The sequence below is a fragment of the Haematobia irritans genome, chromosome 1 (genome assembly GCF_050003625.1).
Source record: "Haematobia irritans isolate KBUSLIRL chromosome 1, ASM5000362v1, whole genome shotgun sequence".
Taxonomy (NCBI): domain Eukaryota; kingdom Metazoa; phylum Arthropoda; class Insecta; order Diptera; family Muscidae; genus Haematobia; species Haematobia irritans.
In genome coordinates, this window is record NC_134397.1 from 134,091,325 (window position 1) to 134,108,292 (window position 16,968).

General features: G+C 32.3%; 2 protein-coding genes across 2 annotated transcripts; both read left to right on the top strand.

The window, feature by feature from the left end:
- The first annotated feature begins 3,234 nt into the window (after positions 1 to 3,234).
- Nthl1 (Nth-like DNA glycosylase 1) lies at positions 3,235 to 7,323 on the top strand. The gene is made up of 4 exons (XM_075291676.1): positions 3,235 to 3,507; positions 4,467 to 4,955; positions 6,455 to 6,625; positions 6,690 to 7,323. Exons 1-4 carry the CDS (start codon positions 3,391 to 3,393, stop codon positions 7,167 to 7,169), a joined length of 1,257 nt encoding a protein of 418 aa, XP_075147791.1. The 5' UTR covers positions 3,235 to 3,390; the 3' UTR covers positions 7,170 to 7,323.
- Positions 7,324 to 8,614: 1,291 nt separating this feature from the next.
- On the top strand, positions 8,615 to 13,102 carry drosha (ribonuclease 3 drosha). The gene is made up of 5 exons (XM_075291677.1): positions 8,615 to 10,046; positions 10,105 to 10,849; positions 10,914 to 12,181; positions 12,244 to 12,564; positions 12,622 to 13,102. The coding sequence occupies exons 1-5, from the start codon at positions 8,711 to 8,713 to the stop codon at positions 12,927 to 12,929; spliced, it is 3,978 nt and encodes a 1,325-aa protein (XP_075147792.1). The 5' UTR covers positions 8,615 to 8,710; the 3' UTR covers positions 12,930 to 13,102.
- Positions 13,103 to 16,968: the final 3,866 nt, after the last annotated feature.

Sequence of the window (16,968 nt, forward strand, 5' to 3'; positions counted from 1 at the left end):
CTATCACAACACATTTAACATAATTTTATTCATTAATAACAGAATGATGTTTATTTACAAGTGGCAAGTTACATGTTGCAGCGTCTATCAGCCAGTGTTTTTATTCTCGATGGAAGCAGCGTGTCTGTAAAATACCTGAAAAACAATCACTATTCCATTTGGAAAGTCAAAAATTGTTCGCCAATATACCTTTTACAATTTTAAGCGAAATATCCATTTTATTTAAATAAATTATAAGAAGCTAGTTGCGCTTTGTGTTTCACAAAATATAAAATGGCTTTTGTAACCATAGTAATGGCAAAATAATTTCATGTACATTTCAAACTTTTTCATACGCTTCCCCATCACAGTTTGCGATTGTTGCAGTGTCACGAGTCTGTGGTAGCAATGAGGATGAAATGGAACTTCGAATTGCTGGCAGGGTTTTTTTTTTACAAGAAAAGAAAACACCATTAGTGTCTCAAAAACAAAAATTATTTGGAATAACATTGCGCCCTTTGTGGTTCTTAGCTTAAGAAGTTCACAACTTTAAAAAGAAATAGAGTTTGTGATTACTATTTTTTTTTCAGTTTGATTTACGCTTCCAAAGTAGTATTGTAACGGTTCCAATAGAAAAACCAAAATGACTAAATCACTCGCGGTTGCCGGGATGAAAACGTATTCAAAAGAGTACTGTAGTACTGAATTTCCGTCCCTGGTTTTTATACTCTTTGATTCAGTGTTGCCAGAAGTAGGGGAAATTCTCTACATGTAGGTTTTTTTTAATATTTTGCGTCGTTTAGGGACAGACTTTTCCAAATAGAGCAAAATGTGGGGACTTTTTCACTCAAAACAATTTTTAATAATGTATACATTTTGGTGGCTCTGGGAGAGGAAAATATTGATTGTGACAAACATGAGCTGTGGCAAATCAGAACTTGAGAAACATGGTAAATCGAAGCTTCACATAAGAGCTCTTTCGGCAAAAAATATAAATTATTTTGTGAAAAGAAGTGACCAACCAAATTTGGTGAGGATTTTGAAGTCCATCTTAGTATGTTTTTTGCCGAACATGAAGTACTTTCAATAGACCAACAATAGTCTAAAAAACTGATTTTCTCAAAGGAACTGTATTATTTTTTAGATTAATGAATTTTTAATAGACTGAATACAAATTTATTTTCACATTGCATATAACCAATTTTTTGTATTTTTTTTTTTTTGTTTTAAATTTAACGAAAAATATTGTAGGGGAAGTTGTAGGGAAATTTTTTTGGGTAAGTAGGGAACTTTTTTTTGACCGTGTAGGGTAAACCGAAACATTTCCCTGGCAACACTGTTTGGAATTTTTTTGACTCCCGAAGAGAAAAAAAGCACCTAATATATATTATAAATTCTAACATATCAATTCCCACCGCAAAAACTTCTTCAGCCAGCTAAAATTCAATGTAGTACCAAAAAATCCACTTCTGTAATGGGATTCTGTATTTCTTTACGATAACCGCATTGTTAACGTGGTCTACGAAACAAGTCGTTTGGGTCATTCTGCAAGTAATCATTGAGAATTGTTGTTTGAGGTTGAGTTACACACTAGAGGTGTGCACGTGACACGAAATTGTCGTGACTCACGAACATTTTCGTAGTTCGTGCGTGAGGCGTGAGTCACGCTCATGACAACAGCGTGAGTGAGCGTGATTAACAAACCAAAATGTCGTGCGTGAGCGTGAGTCACGAAAATAATATATTCGTGAGTGTGCGTGAGTAACGAATTACACTCACGAAAATATTCCTGTTCACCTACATAAAACGCTTAAGAGTTAAATTCAATTATAATTTTAGTGACACCTGGGATGTTAAGAGTTTAATAATACTCTCGATTTTAATAATGCTCATGTGTTCAAACACTTCGGTAAGGTATATTAAACATAAAATTATTCGTGAGTCACAATATTTTTCGTGAGTCACGGTATTTTTCGTGAGTCCCGGTATTTTTCGTGAGTCACGACGTTTTCGTGCGTGAGTACAAATTTTCTTTTCGTGAGTGTGCGTGAGAGTGAGTCCTACCAAAAATAGTATGATTTTTCAGTCGTTAGTGTGCGTGAGCGTGAGTAAACTATTACTCACGTGCACACCTCTATTACATACCATGTATTAATGCGTCCGTTGATTGAACAGTTTTTTTCTCTTTAGGTGGGTATTAAGTTCGAGTTTAGCCGCTAATTTTCACTAAAGTGAAAACTAATTGAGTAAAAAACGTCATAAAATTATACATATTTGTCGCAGATTTCATTATAACTTGATGGGGAATAGGCCAAAGCAAATTTTCACAAAGTTTATATTCCTTAAAATGGATTATTAAAGAAAAGTAATCGTAAAAAAATGACGATTTTAGCGGCTAAATTCGAACTTAATACCCACCTTTTGAAAGCAAATGTTTTGTTAGAGTGCTTCAAACTGAAAAATATCAACCCGTTACTATTGGTTGCGTAGGTAACTATTGGTTACATAGGATCATGGCTGAACAAGAAGGTTAAGTCATACAATTTTTTTATTTCGACAAAATTTTAAGATGTCAAAATCATATGTTTATGGTGATTGCAGCTCTCCAAATGACACTGCATAGCAAATGCATCTCAAACAAACTCGCGCATTCATAGCTGGAGAATTGTTCAAAGATGACTTGAGTATCTTGATAACATATTCCAGACCCAAAATACCACGCACATCAGTTTTTAAACTGCATCATAAACTGTTTTTGTTAATAGATGGCGAAGATCCATTTGACTGACTTCCATTCTTAACTTTGGTGGGTATTATAGTCTTATTTGTCTCATATCGGCGTTCCTCGGATGAATTATCCACTTCACAATCACTCATAGGTGACGCAATTAAATTTGAACCTTTATTTTTCTCTGATTTGAATTATTTTTTTCAGGACAATTGGAAGAATAAATAATTGCCACTTTTACCAATGCCATACGATTCTTGTATCAGCTGATTTTGACTTCTTAAAATTGTAAACAACATATTGAAATTTGTTGTTTTTGTTATCGTGATTCAACCTCCTTATTCAGCCATGCATAGGATACTATTGGTAACTAACATTAAAATGTAAACAAAACAAATTGAAAATATTTAATATCTTTTGTTTACTAACATTAAATTTGTTAACAAAACTGACATCTGGATGTACTTGAATTTTGTTGTTTTTATTTTTTTTGTAATACTGCAACTACCTGAGAATTATTTTACCATGGAAAGCACCAAGTTTGTGCTTTTCTTGAAAAGGCATTAAAAAGGCGATTTGGTGCTTTTTGGAAATCAAAAAGCACTAAATTTGGTGCTAAAAGCACCAAAATGGCATCACTGTTTGTTGACAAAACATTTGCGCTTGAGGATATTTTCAGTTGAATGTTTAGACAATTTATATTGTCCTTTGGCAGAAATATGAGTACCACTAATAAAAAAGCCAAAGAGACGTTGGCTAAAAAGTTAAGTGCCAAAAAGGTTCCCGTGAAGAGAGAACTTGTAAGTACTATCATTATGAAGCATAAATTTATCTTTAGACAAGTTTATCATTTGTTTGAGTTCTACCATTTTACAAAATTGTCAGTTGATGGGAATCTAATAATGGTCAAAGTTGTCAGCTGTAGGAGTTTAAAAATTCTACAAAATGGTCTTATCTTGGATTTCAACAAATGGACAAATTTATCATTAGTTTTAGTTCTGCCTTTCCATGCGCAAGTACTTTTGTCCGTTTAAATAACTATAACTCTTCATCCTTCAACGAACGGGCAATCGCTTTAAAATTTTGTTGTGGGTTTATCCAGTTCGAAGAAGGGCAATATTGAATCACCCCCTGATTAGAGTTCTTCAGAGTCTAGATTACACGTTTTATTCGGAATTGTCTATTCCTTTACCCACAATAACAATATTGTAGGTTTTTAACTGCGATCAATTTTTTATTGTGTTTCTATATAGGACGAACTCTCAGTTTTCCTGCTTAGGCGATTTGGAATTTCATGAGCCCACAACCATATGGGCTGAAAACAAATTTTACCCAATTTTTTTTATGTAACCCGATATAAATCGGTCAGCGTTGGAGTTTAATGTTTCGAAGGGTTTTCGTTCAGTTAAATAAATTAATTGCCGTCACCTACTGTTATGGATGGACTTCAACTAATAATATGCATTGTGATATCATATTGTGATCTTCCTCTTCTTCGGCGTTGAACTCTATGTACAAAACCATTTAAGGAAGGTTTGAAACTGGAATTTTACCACAGGCAAACTAAAAAAATTAGAATCACAAAAAGCAATATTATTTATATTGATCTTCAAGGATAGACATTCAGATATGGACCGATATCGATGTATGGATACATCAGATTGTGGATTAGTTTCGAATATATTTTCCAAATTTCAACTATACGTTTCTGATTATAATTCCTATTATAATGTAAACATAATTTCCATGTAATTTTCAGGAACTGAAACCAGAGTTCTTTACAGAGGTGAAAAACAATAAAAGAACTAGATTGGCAACAGGCAAAAAGGAAGACATTTTGGTATCTGCAAAACATGAAATCAAAAATCCTAAAAAAGAAGTTACAAAATCGAAACGAGTTTCTAGAAAAAATGATCCCAAAACTGATTTAAAAGATGTCCCCTTAGAGGTAATACCTATACAAGAAAATATTGTTATTAAAAATGAAAACCTAGATGAGCAGAAAGCAACAACGTCTTCCTCCGCTTTACTTAAAAACGAAAATCCAAAGCAAACAAAAATAAAGAAGGAAAAAATTAGAGACGATAATATAAAAAGTGAAACAAATGAAGAACTTCCAGTAGATAAATGGGAACCAGCTAATTGGAAAGAGATTTTAGAAAATATACGAATTATGCGATGTAAAGATAATGCTCCAGTTGACACAATGGGCTGTCATAAATGTGCTGACGAAAATGCAGACGATAAGGTTAGTACCATCAAAATTTCAAAATTTTCTTAATTGAATAAAAAAATGCAATTTCATAACGCTCAGGTAATTGAATTTAGATATCAGTATACAATATATCTTCCACAAACTAATTTTTCTTTAGCGTTCACGATCATATATGGTCGGTGTGAAGGCTCATATTTGAATATACAGAAGAGGGATGTAGGGTCGAGATAAAGGGTGATTTTTAGCTCTTATTTTTGGACAACACTAGTTTGAACAGCGGACGCACATTTCATGTTTTGTTGCATTGTCAAACATCTTCAGTTTGGTCTATAATTGGCGAACTTCTTATCGAAAAATTGTGTTCAACCACGAAGCAAATTTTGGCTTAATGGATACGTAAATAAGTAAAATTGTCAGTTTTCGAGTGAAGATCAGCCAAAAGCATTGCAAAAGCTAGCAATGCATCCAGAAAAGTCACAGTTTGGTGCGGTTTATGGGCTGGTGGAATCGTTGGACCGTACTTTTTCAAAGATGATTCGAATCGTAACATGCATGACATGCGGTTCGGTGAACGTTTTAATTCACGTTCGGGACCTTCTAGGCCGTCTAGATTAACATTGAAGCATTTAGTGAAGTATCAGTCGAGAGGTTGAAGCGGTTGAATCATTTGAGACGCCGTTGGGATCTACATTTGCCATAAATAATCTTCAAACATTAAATTATATGGACCGTACTTTCAAATGATATTTTAATGCATTTTTTAATTTTCTGTTTCTTTGTTTTTTTTGAAAAACTTTCCTATAGATCTTAAAAAAAATCACCCTTAATTTGAATTAAAATATACCATCACTTTTTTTATTAACTTCGTCTTCTTAGTTTGATTAAAAAGTTAATTGTATCAATTATTTAATTGAAAATTTTTAAAATATTCATTCATTGCCTTAATTAGCTTAATTTTTCTACATTGATTAAAAAGTTAATTGTATCAATTAATTTATTAATTGAAAAAATTTTCAACTTCAATCAAATTTTTAATTGGAAATATTTTGGTGATATTTTTTTCTGTGTACGATCCAATATCGGTTTCAGATTTAAGTGAAATTATTGCCACCCGTGTCAAAATGTATGGATCTGGCCAGTTATTGTTAGATCTAATACATTATCTGAATATATAACGTTGTACATCTAAGCAGATCCGAAAATGGTAAAATCTGATCTAAATCCAAAATTTCGTAAAAGTCCTAAAAAATCAAAATTTTTATATGAAAATATTTGAATAGTTCTTTTTGGGTCCTCCTATTCCTTTATTTTGTTTTGAAACACCCTCACTTCATCTTACTAGACAATCTGGTTGGTTCAACGTAAGAAAATAATCGAGAAGATTCAGCTGTTAAAACTAGAAGTGTCCATATGTAATAGGTACTTTTAATTAATTAATTGGTATCACAATGGACTGAATAGTCTAAGTGAGCCTGAAACTTAACCGGGCTGAGAGTAATACAAGGTACACCACTATGATTTTTTCTCTACAGACTCAACGATTCCATAAACTGGTGGCTCTTATGTTATCAAGTCAAACGAAAGATGAGACAACTTACCATGCCATGTTACGGCTGCGAGAACATACATTAACTCCAGAATCTATAATAAATATGAAACCGAATGTTTTGGAAAATATATTACATCCAGTATCATTTTATAAGGTAATCTTTGTCATATCATTCATTGACCATATCATGAAATTATAGCTTGAAAACTAATTTTCAGAATAAAGCAAAATACCTGCAACAAACTTCAAAAGTGCTAATAGAGAAATACAACTCCGACATACCAGATAATATAAAAGATTTAGTTGCTCTTCCCGGAGTTGGGCCGAAAATGGCTCACATTTGTATGGCTACAGCATGGCATCAAACAACTGGAATTGGTGTTGATGTTCATGTTCATCGCATATGCAATCGTTTGCAATGGGTACAACGCACCACTAAGGAGCCAGAACAAACTAGAGTAGCTTTAGAGACATGGTTACCTCGTGATCTCTGGAAAGAAGTAAATCATTTATTGGTTGGTTTCGGTCAAACTACCTGTACCCCTGTGAAACCGAAATGTTCAGAATGTCTAAATTGTAACATTTGTCCGGAAGCATCAAAAATAAAACCAAAGAAATTAGAAGTGAAAAAGGAAAATGCTGAAGTTTCCAATCTTTGTGACAAAGCAACTTATCGAAAAAAGAAAATGCATTTGTAGTTTGGACATTTGCTTGTCTCTAAATTTTTTTGGTAATACGTACTGTGTATGTGATAAATATAAGTTAATCATTATTTTCTATATATTATATAAAAATAAAATTTTGAGAAATTTGTCTATAAAAATAAAATTTTGAGAAAATTTTCTATAGAAATACACTTTTGATAAAATTTTCTATAAAAATAATATTTTGCTCATATCTTCCAAACTATGCTTTCTAGAGCTTAATTTGTAATCGCCTGTATAAAATTTCAAATTTCATCCAAATACTAAAAACCTCATAATATTTAAAAACGTCTTTTGCTCATATCTTCTAAATTATGCGTCCTAGAGCGAATATGAGCTCATTTCCCGATCACCCCTAAAAATTCGGTCAATATCCTGAAAAAATCAAAATTTTTGTAATATTTATAAACCGAAAAGGAGTTTAATTCGTAATGACCCCTAGAAAAACAAAATAAAATTTTGAGAAAAAATTTTCTATAGAAATAATCTTGACAAAATCTTCTATAGAAATAAAATTTTGACAAAATTTTCTATAGAAATAAAATTTTGACAAAAATTTCTATAGAAATAAAATTTTGACAAAATTTTCTATAGAAATTAAATTTTGATAAAATTTTCTATAGAAATAAAATTTTGACAAAATTTTCTATAGAAATAAACTTTTTTATAGAAAAAACGTTTTGACAAAAATTTCCATATGTTCAATACCTGTCAAAGTCCATTATGAGAAAGTTCTCCTTATTTGTAGAAGTAGTAAAATGTTCTTCAAATTTCGGTAGATAATTTTTGACATTAGTACCAACCGTGGCTGCCACTATACCTATCCTAACATAACCTAGACACAAATTACCTAAAGACGTCGTAATTGAGACATCTCTTTGTGTGTCAAAAATAACACTAAATTCCGAAATTCAATAAATTTGGATAAAATTTGATACATAAAACCATGGACTGATATAAATTAAGTTTGACATATAACTTTTTAGAAATCGGATTATAATCGATATATTTGCGGTGCCAAGATAATACTTCGTTTCAAAGTTTGGGCAAATGGGATAAAAATTTTGGACAAAACCAAAACGTTAGAGTAATTACAGCGCATGAACAGACATCTTTAGGTCGCCCTAGAATTTCTCCCTAATCAGTACTATATACTTTATATATTCGATAAATTACAAATGGAACGGCAATCTTAATGTTTGTCTGTATTATTATTTTAATTGACCATCACATGTAATGAAGTATGGCTATTTTATCAAATCTATTGTTGAGATTTATAATTTTCTTAAAACTGGATTTTTAAAAAATTGAATAGGATTTCTACATTTATCCTTTGAAACATACTTGAAATCATATTCAATTCATTCACAGAGGTTCCATTGCTTTGTTGCATCCACTGCATGGTGTGAACCCCCTTTATGCGATCAGCTGTTATTTCATCTCATTGGTGTTTAGTTGCAGTCAAATTTATTAAAGGCAATAGCATTTACTGTGGATAAGTGAAAAGTGTATTCTCATAAGTTTTTTGATCCATAATGCCACCACCGGATCCTTTGCCGCCTGTGGCAACTAATAAATTATCACAAAGTGGTGGAATAAATCGTGACAATGAGGAGTATACTAAGCGTACACAAATTGACGATGCCTCAACTAAAGGAAGCCGAATCTCGCATACATACGAGCATTCAGATTCTGCAGCTAAAGGTAGTCGAATTACACACTCTCACGACTATTCAGAACCACCTCCAGGATACGATGGACGCAGTGATTATCCTCATACATCATATAAATACAGATCTTACCCTAGTAGTCATTACTACCAATATCCTCCACCACCGGTGGTAGTTCCTCCACCACGTAGCTACAATGTTTCACACCGTTATTCTTCATCTGTACCCAGGAATCGTGGGGATTATTATTCGCGAACGACATCATCTTATTCCACTGGAAGTCGTTATGATTCCCAAAATCACTCGAATCAATCAGTTCCACCAGTGGTTGTTAAAGAAAAACGTTCTCGTTTGCGAGAAGATCGTCCCCAAAAGCCGGAGACGGAACGAGATCGATTGCTAAGGATGTGGAGATCAAATTATTGTGAAACTCCTGAAGAGATTCAAAGAAAAATGGAGGAACTTAGTGAACTAGAAGAGAACAGCAGAGAGGTATGGATACGATCTTCGCCAGCTGATCCCTATTATCGTCGTACCAATACTGTTCATGAAGTTGAGGGAAGCGCTCGTCTTTTAATCTTATGTGAATTATTCGAAGAAGAGCTATTGAAACGATCTGATCGTATTAGAGAGAAATTGCCTCCATATAAGCCAGCACCTAGACTGGCAACAAGGAGACGTGTTTGCAAACATAAATCTGAGGGCTGTTCCTCTTCGGATTCCGACTCCTCGGACAACGAGGATTTTAAATTGGAACAGGATAATTGCATGGAAGAACTATCACGCAAAGTTCAACATCCCTATCGTATACATGCCGATTTGTGGCATAATGAAGCCGGTGAAATGAACGATGGTCCCCTTTGTAGATGCTCACAAAAATCACGACGTGTTGGAATAAGACACGGAATTTATCCTGGAGAGAAATGCTATACCAAGTGTGATCCCAATTCTAATAATGCAAATAAATTATACCATTATCGCATAACAATTTCCCCTCCCACAAATTTCTTAACGAAAACACCTACGATTATCAAGCATGATGAGCATGAATTTCTTTTCGAAGGATTTTCTTTGTTATCCCACTTTCCGTTGGGCGATTTACCAACATGTAAAGTAATACGTTTTAATATAGAATATACCATACTGTATGTGGAAGAAAAGATGCCCGAGAATTTTACCATAAGAGAATTGGATTTGTTTTGTAAGTCTAATATTGAAAATAATCAAAATATGAATTATAAATTTGTCTCTCCTTCCAGTTAAGTACATGTTCCATGAACTTTTAGAATTAGTAGATTTTTCATTGTTACCCAAAATGGATGAGACTGTTACAGAGAGCTGTCCAGCTTTTCATTTTCTACCACGATTTGTACGTGATTTACCAGACAATGGCAAAGAGGTGTTAGCTATGTGTGAAGTTTTGAAATATCTTTTGGACAATGCAGGACCACTTGTTGATAAACCACTTTTAACCAATTTAGAGCATACACCACAAACCGAATGGCAAGATTATGTAGATAACTTCAAGGGAATGTTGGCCACAAAACCTGGTTATAAACCTAGCTCAATACGTGTGGATCAGTTAGATCGCAACGTTGGCGATTTGCCAGAATGTTATGACAAAGAGGATGGACTTTGTTATCCTGCCATAATACATTTCGGAATAAGGCCACCTCAATTGAGTTATGCTGGTAATCCTGAGTACCAAAAGGCCTGGAGAGAATATGTGAAATTTCGCCATTTAATGGCTAACATGTCCAAGCCATCGTTTAAGGACAAGCGAAAGCTTGAAGAGAAAGAGGCTCGTTTACAGGAAATGCGTACACAAGGAAGAATGAAAAGAAATGTCACTGTTGCGGTTAGTTCTAAAGGTTATCATCGTACAGGCATCATGTGTGATGTGGTACAACATGCAATGTTGGTCCCTGTCTTAACGGGTCATTTAAGATTTCACAGATCATTGGATCTTTTGCAAGAAAATATTGAATACAAGTTTAAAAACAGGTATCAATAGTCAATATGTTAACTATTCCAAGCCTATTTTTTAATAACCGCTCTCTTCTTTTAGATATTTATTGCAATTGGCTTTAACCCATCCGTCGTATAAGGAAAACTATGGAACGAATCCCGATCATGCCAGAAATTCTCTTACTAATTGTGGTATAAGGCAGCCTGAATATGGAGACCGTAAAATCCATTATATGAATACCAGGAAAAGAGGTATCAACACTTTGATAAATATTATGTCTCGTTTTGGCAAGGAGTACGAAACAATGTCCAATATAACACATAATGAACGTTTGGAATTTCTTGGTGATGCTGTCGTAGAATTCCTTAGCTCCATACATCTATTTTTTATGTTTCCCGAACTAGAAGAAGGTGGGTTGGCCACCTATCGGGCTGCCATAGTTCAAAATCAACATTTGGCTTTGCTTGCCAAGAAATTGAGCCTAGAAGAATATATGCTGTACGCCCATGGATCCGATTTGTGCCATGAACTTGAATTGAAACATGCTATGGCAAATTGCTTTGAGGCTCTGATGGGAGCCTTACTCTTGGATGGTGGTATTTCAGTAGCCGATGAGGTATTCATGAATGCTTTATTCAAGGAAGACGACCAGTTACGAGAGATTTGGAAAAATTTACCAGGTCATCCTCTCCAAGAACAAGAACCAATGGGTGACAGAGATTGCATTTCTTCGTATCCTATGTTGCAGGAATTAAACAAATTTGAAGAGTCCATAGGCATACAATTTAAACATATAAGACTACTGGCAAGAGCATTTACTGATCGCTCCATTGGCTTTACCCATTTGACTTTGGGTTCAAATCAACGTTTGGAGTTTCTGGGGGATACTGTTCTTCAGTTGATATGCTCGGAATATTTATATCGTCATTTTCCCGAACATCATGAGGGTCATTTGTCTCTTTTACGTTCGTCGTTGGTTAACAACCGGACTCAAGCTGTAGTTTGCGATGATTTGGGTATGACAAAATATGCAATTTATTCCAATCCCAAAGCTGAGTTGAAAACAAAAGATAGAGCAGATTTACTGGAGGCTTTTCTTGGTGCTCTATATGTCGATAAAGGTTTGCTGTATTGCGAGCAATTCTGTCATGTTTGTCTGTTTCCACGTCTTCAAATGTTTATTATGAATCAGGATTGGAATGATCCAAAATCGAAATTACAACAATGTTGTTTAACTCTAAGGACAATGGATGGGGGAGAGCCTGATATTCCACTATATAAGGTTATAGAATCATCGGGTCCCACAAATACTCGTGTATATACGGTTGCTGTGTATTTTAGGAATAAACGGTTGGCTACTGCCACAGGTAATTATGGGGAAAATTAATGCATTTTCACACCATATAATTTTGGTGTTAATCATCCATAGGGTCCTCCATACAACAAGCCGAAATGAATGCTGCCAAACAAGCTTTAGAAAACTCAAGAGATCTATTTCCCCAATTGGATCATCAAAAAAGGGTCATTGCGAAAAGTATTAAAAAGCAAACCGGACGTGAAATTAATCAAGATCTTGATCTCACACCCAAGGAATCCAAACCGAAAGTTAAAGATCCAATTGCTGATGAATCTCATTTACCCAAACAATATCGGGAGCGTGAAGATATATCTAGTGATGAATTGCCAGAGGATGATGATGACAACGAAGATAAGGAAGAGGAGCAACGAAATAAAAATAACAAACAATCAGGTATGTCGAATAATACAGGAGACAAAAAAAAATTACAATAAAATTCTTCGTACTTAGATTGCTCATCCCTTGGGGAAGATGCAAATTCTATAGATTCTCCTGCAAAGAAGCCCCGGCTATCTCCTGTGGAATCCACTGACGATAAAGAACAAACAAATTCGAAGGTACTTAAAGCTAATATAAGTCTTCCTTGTGAGGATATCAGTAGCGATGAAGAAGATTTCCATAAATCCGATACTTGTTTAAATCCTCCAGAAGATAATACTAAAAAACCCAATATAGTATTGTCCGATTTGAAAGACTTGGTTGAAGATATATCGTCCTCTTCTGATTTGGAGCATGAATCTGGAGAAATTTCCAATTAAATTGGAAAATCGTTATCATTTCCATTAAAATTCCACCTTCTTAATAGTAGTTATGTATTTTTTTAGTATTAGTTGCATTTAAGAGGTTTATGTTTTTTTTTCTTGTCTGCCGACGAAGAATTTACATTTAGATGAATAAAAATGATTCAACACATACAACTATTCAAGTCAAAGATATTCAAATATTTTATATAAATAAAAAATTGTCGTAGCCGTCAAACAAAACACGTAAAATATGTTCTGTGCTGTTTCGATTGTTCGAAAGAAATGGTCCAAAAATACGATCGAGGTGATTCGAAACACGTCTATGCCATCATGACAGGCGATGAATCGTGAATTTACGGTTATTAGCTGGAGAGCAAGCAGCAGTCTACTGTATGAGCGTTCCAAGATGATCCACATTCAACAAAAGTTGCTCACGCACGAAGCACTTCCAATCAAATGATTGCCTGTTTTTTCCGAAAACCTGGATATGTCGCAATCGTACCACTAGAACAAACCAAATCAGTAAATTGTGAGTGGTACACAACCATTTGTTTGCTAGTTGTCTTCCAAGATATCAGGAACATCAAACGCCGAATGCGGATCACTATTCGCCACGACAATTCGAGCACATCGGTTCAAACAACTGCAGCTTTGAGCACTCAAAACATCGATTTCATGCGTCATCCGCCGTATAGTCCCGATTTGGCACCGAATGACTTTTTTTATTTCCGAATGTAAAAAATAACATGAGAGGTAAATATTTTTCGATACCGCTTCGGTTCTATAGTGGCCAAAGTTCTGCGACAATTGGCTCAAACGCATGAAAAACGTATAGACGTATGGACATATTTTGAAACGCAATAAAGCGTTTTTTGGATTATTAATATTTGTTCGCGTTTCGCGTTGACATTTTCGTGTTTATTTTATTAAAACAGTTCAATATAAAGGGCGATACTATGGCCACTTTTCGCATTAAAATTTACGCGGTTTTGTTTTATTAAAATAGTGCGATTTAAAACAGATAATTTAAGTCAATTGATACACATTTTCGTTTTCATCCGATTTGATTTAATAGGAATATATTTGTTTTCATTTATAATTTTGATTGAAGTGATTTTCAACTCGAAAACCGAACAAAGTACCAGGCTTAAAGAAAACATAACTCAATTGATGCGCCGTTTCTTGTTCCTCATTTCGGTACAAGACAGGGATATTTGTTTTCATTTATAATTTTGATTATTTCAGGAAAAGTAATCGCGAAAATAAAGTGATTTTCAATTCGAAAACCGAACATATACTCACGTTAATACCGAAATATAAAATGCATTCTTCGTATCGTCAAAATTCAGGTAACGGTTTAATGATATGAGAGCCAACGTTTTTCCAGATACAGTCACGGACACGGTTGCCACAGATGGTAGAATTCTACCAAAAATGGTAGATTTTTTACTGTCTGGTAGATTAGGTTAAGTGGCAGCCCGATGCATCAGGCTCACTTAGATTATTCTGTCCATTGCGATACCACAGTGGTGAACTTCTCTCTTATCACTGAGTGCTGCCCGATTCCATGTTAAGCTTATTGACAAGGGACCTCCTTTTTATAGCCGAGTCCGAACCGTGTTCCACATTGCCAAAATTTTCGTGTTCCACATTGCCAAAATTTCCTATAGAAATAAAATTTTGACCAAATTTTCTATAAAAATAATATTTTGACCAAATTTTCTACAAAAATAAAATTTTGACCAAATTTTCTATAAAAATAAAATTTTGACCAAATTTTCTATAAAAATAAAATTTTGACAGAATTTTCTATAGAAATAAAATTTTGACAAAATTTTCTATAGAAATAAAATTTTGACAAAATTTGCTATAGAAATAACATTTTGACAAAATTTTCTATAGAAATAACATTTTGACAAAATTTTCTATAGAAATAACATTTTGACAAAATTTTCTATAGAAATAAAATTTTGACAAAATTTTCTATAGAAATAAAATTTTGACAAAAATTTCTATAGAAATAAAATTTTGACAAAAATTTCTATAGAAATAAAATTTTGACAAAATTTTCTATAGAAATAAAATTTTGACAAAATTTTCTATAGAAATAAAATTTTGACAAAATTTTCTATAGAAATAAAATTTTGACAAAATTTTCTATAGAAATAAAAGTTTGACAAAATTTTCTATAGAAATAAAAGTTTGACAAAATTTTCTATAGAAATAAAATTTTGACAAAATTTTCTATAGAAATAAAATTTTGACAAAATTTTCTATAGAAATAAAATTTTGACAAAATTTTCTATAGAAATAAAATTTTGACAAAATTTTCTATAGAAATAAAATTTTGACAAAATTTTCTATATAAATAAAATTTTGACACAATTTTCTATATAAATAAAATTGTGACAAAATTTTTTATAGAAATAAAATTTTGACAAAATTTTCTATAGAAAAAAAAATTTGACAAAATTTCCTATGTAAATAAAATTTTGACCAAATTTTCTATAGAAATAAAATTTTGACAAAAAATTCTATAGAAATAAAATTTTGACAAAAAATTTCTATAGAAATAAAATATTGAGAAAATTTTCTATAGAAATAAAATTTTGACAACATTTTCTATAGAAATAAAATTTTGACAAAATTTTTTATAGAAATAAAGTTTTGATAAAATTTTCTATAGAAATAAAATTTTGACAAAATTTTCTATAGAAATAAAATTTTGACAAAATTTTCTGTAGAAATAAAATGTTGACAAAATTTTTTATAGAAATAAAATTTTGACAAAATTTTCTATAGAAATAAAATTTTGACAAAATTTCCTATAGAAATAAAATTTTGATCAAATTTTCTATAAAAATAAAGTTATGACCAAAATTTCTATAAAAATAAAATTTTGACAAAATTTTCTATAGAAATAAAATTTTGGCAACATTTTCTGTAGAAATACAATTTTGACAACATTTTCTATAGAAATAAAATTTTGACAAAATTTTTTATAGAAATAAAATTTTGACAAAATTTTCTATAGAAATAAAATTTTGACAAAATTTCCTATAGAAATAAAATTTTGACAAAATTTTCTATAGAAATAAAATTTTGACAACATTTTCTATATAAATAAAATGTTGACAAAATTTTTTATAGAAATAAAATTTTGACAAAATTTTCAATAGAAATAAAATTTTGACAAAATTTCCTATAGAAATAAAATTTTGACCAAATTTTCTATAAAAATAAAATTTTGGCAAAATTTTCTATATAAATAAAATTTTGACAACATTTTCTGTACAAATAAAATTTTTTTTGTTTGGTAGTTTTTTTGGTAAAATTTTCTCCAAATTTTGGTAAATTATTTTAGGCTCGAGTGGTAATCGTGATGACAACGCTTTTGTCCCTAATTTAACATTAAATTTCTCAATACAAAATCCCCAAAAACCTTTAATGAAAAAATATATACAACATTCTTGATAAAAAAAGGGAAGTAGTGACAGTCCTACAAAAACAACATTCGCACTTGTTGATATTTACATTTATGGACTAAAATTTGGTATAACAAAGGGAAGACAAGTTTTGCGATCTAAATCACCAATTTACGAAGTTTCCTTTTTTAAAAATTAAAAATCTTCAAAATCTATTCAGAATTTCGCCACGACAAGGAAGGTATGTATATTGAGTGCTAGATGTAGGTATGTTTCACCGACAATATACGCAAAAGTTTCGAGGCTAGAAAATGTTTATATTATACCATATGTATGCAGTGTTTTTTGTTTTGCATAAAGGGTGGTACTGAGTCCGAGTTTAGCCACTTCAACCTTACAACCTTCGCTGGTAAGTCTTGTTGTAATAATTATTCAAGGGGAATGGTGCAACTCAACAAATAAAAATATTTATTTTCTGCAAAAATAAATTGTCTATGTAAAGTAACCTTAAAAAGTAGCCAAAACCTTTCGATCAACCAAAATCCTTTGAAGTTTGGTTTTAAATTCAGCTAGTGCAAATTCACCATAAAATCCCCACATCCGCAAACCAAAAATGTTGCCTCCATTTA

Coding starts and splice junctions, on each gene's coding strand:
- Nthl1 (XM_075291676.1), top strand. CDS start 3,391: ATGTTTAGACAATTTATATTGTCCTTTGGCAGAAATATGAGTACCACT. Junction 3,508..4,466: donor TTCCCGTGAAGAGAGAACTT/GTAAGTACTATC, acceptor TGTAATTTTCAG/GAACTGAAACCAGAGTTCTT. Junction 4,956..6,454: donor ACGAAAATGCAGACGATAAG/GTTAGTACCATC, acceptor TTTTCTCTACAG/ACTCAACGATTCCATAAACT.
- drosha (XM_075291677.1), top strand. CDS start 8,711: ATGCCACCACCGGATCCTTTGCCGCCTGTGGCAACTAATAAATTATCA. Junction 10,047..10,104: donor AAGAGAATTGGATTTGTTTT/GTAAGTCTAATA, acceptor CTCTCCTTCCAG/TTAAGTACATGTTCCATGAA. Junction 10,850..10,913: donor GAATACAAGTTTAAAAACAG/GTATCAATAGTC, acceptor CTCTTCTTTTAG/ATATTTATTGCAATTGGCTT.